The sequence below is a fragment of the Eurosta solidaginis genome, chromosome 1 (genome assembly GCF_040869045.1).
Source record: "Eurosta solidaginis isolate ZX-2024a chromosome 1, ASM4086904v1, whole genome shotgun sequence".
Lineage (NCBI taxonomy): Eukaryota > Metazoa > Arthropoda > Insecta > Diptera > Tephritidae > Eurosta > Eurosta solidaginis.
Window position 1 is genome coordinate 258387349 of NC_090319.1, and position 5020 is coordinate 258392368.

The window sequence follows — 5020 nt, forward strand, 5'->3', positions numbered from 1 at the left end:
GCGAGCGAAATGGGAGGAGCACCTAAGCGGTTGTAACCTACTCAAAGCACAGTACCCAAAACTTGCGGAGGAGGAACGCATACTCCCCAGGGAAACGCGAGTCACTCTAGCTCAACTTCGTGCTGGATACTGTAACAGGTTAAACTCTTACCTATCCAGAATTAACCCCGACATACAAAATGTATGTCCCGCTTGCAATGTGTCCCCACATGACACCAACCATCTCTTTAACTGTATTGTGGAACCGACACCTCTAACACCCCTCTCATTATGGTCCACCCCTGTTGAAACAGCAAGTTTCCTTGGACTCCCGTTAGAGGATATTGATGACAATTTGTGATCGTTCGTACCTATTGGATGGGGCGAAGCACTACTACACCAACAACAACAACAAATTGTTCTAATGTTCTACTACATCGACGATAACGCTAACCGCTTGTATTCTGGCGCTCCATGAGCATTGAGTTTTTTGTAAATGAAAGCTAATGTATTTTTGTTTTGATATTATTTTAACAGCTATTGTTAATTTTCATTTAAAATTGTGCCATTTACGCCTTGATAGTGTTCTCCTCTACTCCCTTACTTATAGTTGTTTCCTCTAGTGTAGCAGCATTTGTATCATTCAGTTCAGGCATTATAAACATTTGATAGTAATGCTGTCCCAGTTTTGTTAATTTCTTTTGCATTATATTACGTAAAGTGTCCACATATTGTGGTGGAATTTTTGACATGTGGGGATTACGCCAATGCAAATCGTTGTTATCTACATGAAATAGCGCCGGCGATGGCACATGATCTTTAAGGTAATTCCAAATACATTCTTTTAGTAGCAAAGCAATCTTAAAATATAAAACATGACATTAGTTCCTATTGAATAACATGTTTTCTTTTATTACCTCAGGCGGCTCAAAGTGTTGAATGATAACATGCAAATTGGATAGCGGAGGCGGCAACAACTGTCCCATTGCTAATAATTGTAAAAGTTTTTTTGTGCAAAGCATTAACTCGTCGCTGGGATCGACGGATTGGTATTTGTTTACTAAAAATTAATGAAATGTATATTTAAAACGACAAATAAAAATTGCAACAATTTGAAGCTTGATGATGGGCGCCCAATGATTCCATGTTCGATTTAAATAAACATTTACAAAAATATAAAAAAAAAAATTGCCTGTAAGGCAGCACGAACAGGTGTTTCATTTTGAGTTGAAATCATACCATCCCAGAAAATTACAAATAAAATTTATTATATACCATTTTTAGCCCGCCATTGATGCAAACAAGTTGCACACATCGCACGCAGCAGCACTGATGAAAAGCAAAGAGCTGGTCGATGCGCTGCTATGAATCCCAATAAAGCCCACAACACGGGTGATGTAGTAAATGCACGTCGTATCATTAAATCGCGCTCCATGGTGACTTTTGTAAATTCTTCATCTGGAAATGGTAAACCATTATACATTACATCGGTGGATACCATTTCGACCAGTAGCAAAGATATCATTGAATAGCCTTCAACAGAATTTCGATTATCGGCCGATGTACAGCAAGCATCTAATGCTTTCAACAGCAGCGTCTGCGTAACAGCTGGACAGCCTTTTTGTGCTTTTGCTATAAAATCTGGTCTCAAACCACGCCCTATTACGCCTGCATGTAATATCGTACGATTGGCACTCTGTCCCAAACTGTGTCTTTGATTTTGCTGCAAAACCATTTCATGTTCTGGTATTTCCAATTGATCCACATCTGGTTCTTCATACTGTCCAAATAGATAGCCATAATAGAAGAGTGCACCCTCAACTAATTCACGTATGCATGCGGTGCGCGCTGCTTTTCGTGCGGAACATTGGCGTGCCAGTAGCGAATATGCGCGATTAACTGCAGATGAGCGGGATATTGAACCTAACAAAGTAAAGTACAAAAAATATTTATTTGATTTTATTTAAAAATACACGCTACATACTTTTTTCAGTGAGCGCTAAAAAGAAATATTTAACACTCAATATGGCTAGTTTCAGTACCTGCATCAAAGTAATGCGATTATTTAAAAGCAACTATCAGCGTTATTTCTCAAATTCATACCTCTGTCGTGCGTATCACAGTGCCTTTTAAGCCAGCTTCAATGGTATTCAACAAATCTATGATAGTATGCGCTAAAATACGTCGTTTTGCATCATTTTCCTCTTCTTCCTTTTCGTCTGGATCAGTAAGTGGTATCCCGATTATAATTTTTGTATCCTCGTCTGAGTTATCGACATCCATTGCTTCTGCTCGCGCATCAGCTTTCAGCTTTTTCTTTTCAGCATTAATATCACCGCCATTGCTGTTGTTGCTACTTTCTTTAAATTTCTCAGTACTTGTTTCTGTTGCTTTTTTCTTCATTCGTAATACAACTTTTGTAACTGTAACCTCAAGAATTTGCAAAATTTTTGGCAGGCAATCATTTAAGATATTGGGCAGCAGGCTTTGTTTCATGCACTGAAACGAGTGCTTATTTTGCATTCTGTGTAGCGATAGACAAACAATTTAAATGTGCGTAGTTTTGTTTACGCTGATTCACTTAGGGTTGTCAACTTACTTGGTTAACATATTAAGATTTTTAAATGTATTCAAAGCGCCTGATTGTGCATCCATTCCCAAGCGAGTATGTTTGAATTGTTCTTGAAGCAAAACATCCTCTAAGACCATTTGTAAGCCAGGTTTGATGCCTGGAAATTCTACTACACCACTCTGTCCAGCAATTATACGTATAACCGCACCCAAGCCATTGGAATTTGCGAGATAACATTTTCGTAGTAGCTCTGATATTGTTTGATAGTATATATGTGAATGTTGTGTAGCTGAAAATAATTATATAAGTTTAAAAAGATAGTATTAATGTGTGTAATCTCTATGCGTACAAATGAACCCTTATACGAAAAAGGCTAGGGAGCTATAAAATGGTATCCAACTTATACAAACAATCGTAATCTACATATCGCTAGATATTAGTTTATGAATGTACTTTATCCTTGCATGAGATTATAACACACGACATTTAACAGTGGGTGACGAAAAGAGGACCTTATTAGCTGAAACATCTTCATTTTATCGCATAACATGGCTTCTACTACTCGTCTTATGTGCATTTTACTTATGATTTTGACGAAAAATTGCGAACTTAGTGTAGAGGTCCCTTGAGTGACACCTCCGTTTTTAAAGAAAATAAGAAAGGAAGTACATGACACTTACAAACAATCAATAGTAATCGCACTGCAGTTTGTTGCTCGAATATATTTGCGCTCAAGCAAGTTTTCCAAAGTAAATATTTCGAATCTTCGGTAGCTAGATCATTCATTAGAGGACACACCGTAGCATTAAGAACAACTTGCTCCAAATCTTGCAGTGTATATTCTAGAAAATCTTGACACCATGTATATTGATCAGCCATTTGTGAAACGGCAATAAGCAACTTTGCGCCATTTGATTTCAAGCGCAATGCCAAGCTATTAAGTGATGGCTGCATTTCTGCAAATATTTTATTACTCATCCAAAGTGGCGCTTTTTGTATAATTGTCTGTCGTAGATCATCGTTATCTAAAACGGTGGAGGAAGAAAAAAATGTATTACAAAGTGTTGCATACATAATTAACCTTCATTTGGAACCATTACATACACATTTTAAGGAATACAACAACCAGATTTTGCAACAACGCATCAGCAATGGTGGCCATTACAAGCAAAAATGGTATTATACAAGCATCTAAAGTTTTCTTTGGATTAAAACCATCTTTCAACAGATCATTTAATGCCTGCTTAAGTTCTTGCTCGTGAGCAAATGATAAATAATCCAAAATACTTATTTCAGAGTCAAAACGACAGCGATAATCTTCAGCGAAACGTTTAAGACTACATAATAATATTTGTGTTATAATACTTAGCGGAAAACAACCACCAAGACGTGCCACAACCCAATCAAAACTTAGTGAGTAACGTTGAAAAGCAGCTGAAATAAAATTAATTAGGATATGTATACATTTAACTCCACAGCAACAAACCTAATAGTGTCTCTACACACGCTTCCTTCTCCGCATTTGTTAGCTTGCGAAAACTTAAACTAATCAATGTTAACAGACCACGCATTGCACCACAGTTGAGCCAATAATTGCATGCTGCTACAATGGACATTTTCCGCTTGGTATATTTATCTGATAATTTTCCAACCAAATCAAGACTCCATGCTGCAATTACTGGTCCCCATGCTGAGGGTCCTTTCACAACTAAATTTTCCAAAGCTTCTTGCACCGCTGACCAGCTACTATCTTCCATGACCGAAGGTTGTGTGGGCACATTGTTGTTGGCAGAACTGGGTCCATTACCTTTTTTACCTGGCCGCAACGGCAAGCCAGTAGAAAAATCAACATTCGCATTTGCTACATAATTTTGTACAGCTACTTCTGCCACTATAGAAAAGTATTCGAAGATGATTTCTCTGGCAGACGGCAGATCTTCGAGCAGGTGTAGACTGCTACGCAGCAAGGTGTTATTTTTTAGCTTCTTGGGATTGCCGCGGTGACTTGTTACAGCTTGCACAAAATGTTTTAATTCCACCAATACATGTTGTTTTAACATTTTGGTGAAATTATTTTATATTTATCAGCAGATAAACAAATGATGTGAAGTAGAGCTGGATTTCGATTTGATTCTTAATCGATTTAATCGATCTTTTCTTTAGAAATGTAGAATCGATTTAAGAAAAAAATCGTTGGATTCTTTAGGCATAGAAATTTTCATCACTATCTACTTTACGGACGCTTGAGTAAATACATATTCTGTAGTTTTTGTTTTTATAAATTTAGCTTTATTGTTTTTGGTGGCTTCCAGGGAGAGGAGAAAGATGAAGAAATTTCTGCGCACTTCTGGTAAGCAATATATTGAACATGTGTTTATCTATTTTGTGGTATGATCAATTACGTAATACTTGACCAGGACAAATACATACGCTTGGTATACAAAACTTTTCAGGATCAAGTGTGTTATG

At 37.2% G+C, this 5020-nt stretch overlaps 1 protein-coding gene across 1 annotated transcript; it reads right to left on the reverse strand.

Annotated features, from left to right (window-relative positions):
• Window positions 1-460: 460 nt before the first annotated feature.
• omd (integrator complex subunit 5 omd) lies at window positions 461-4730 on the reverse strand. Its single transcript, XM_067760510.1, has 9 exons — window positions 4038-4730; window positions 3656-3985; window positions 3232-3576; window positions 2579-2840; window positions 2083-2503; window positions 1964-2021; window positions 1255-1902; window positions 897-1039; window positions 461-839 (listed from the first exon to the last, which is right to left on the reverse strand). The coding sequence occupies exons 1-9, from the start codon at window positions 4609-4611 to the stop codon at window positions 549-551; spliced, it is 3072 nt and encodes a 1023-aa protein (XP_067616611.1). The 5' UTR covers window positions 4612-4730; the 3' UTR covers window positions 461-548.
• Window positions 4731-5020: the final 290 nt, after the last annotated feature.

Excerpts from the sequence above, each read along its gene's own strand:
- omd (XM_067760510.1), bottom strand. The coding sequence starts at position 4,611 with ATGTTAAAACAACATGTATTGGTGGAATTAAAACATTTTGTGCAAGCT. Across the intron at positions 2,022-2,082 it reads CTGTGATACGCACGACAGAG|GTACTGAAACTAGCCATATT; the intron begins GTATGAATTTGA and ends ACTTTGATGCAG. Across the intron at positions 840-896 it reads AACACTTTGAGCCGCCTGAG|ATTGCTTTGCTACTAAAAGA; the intron begins GTAATAAAAGAA and ends TTATATTTTAAG.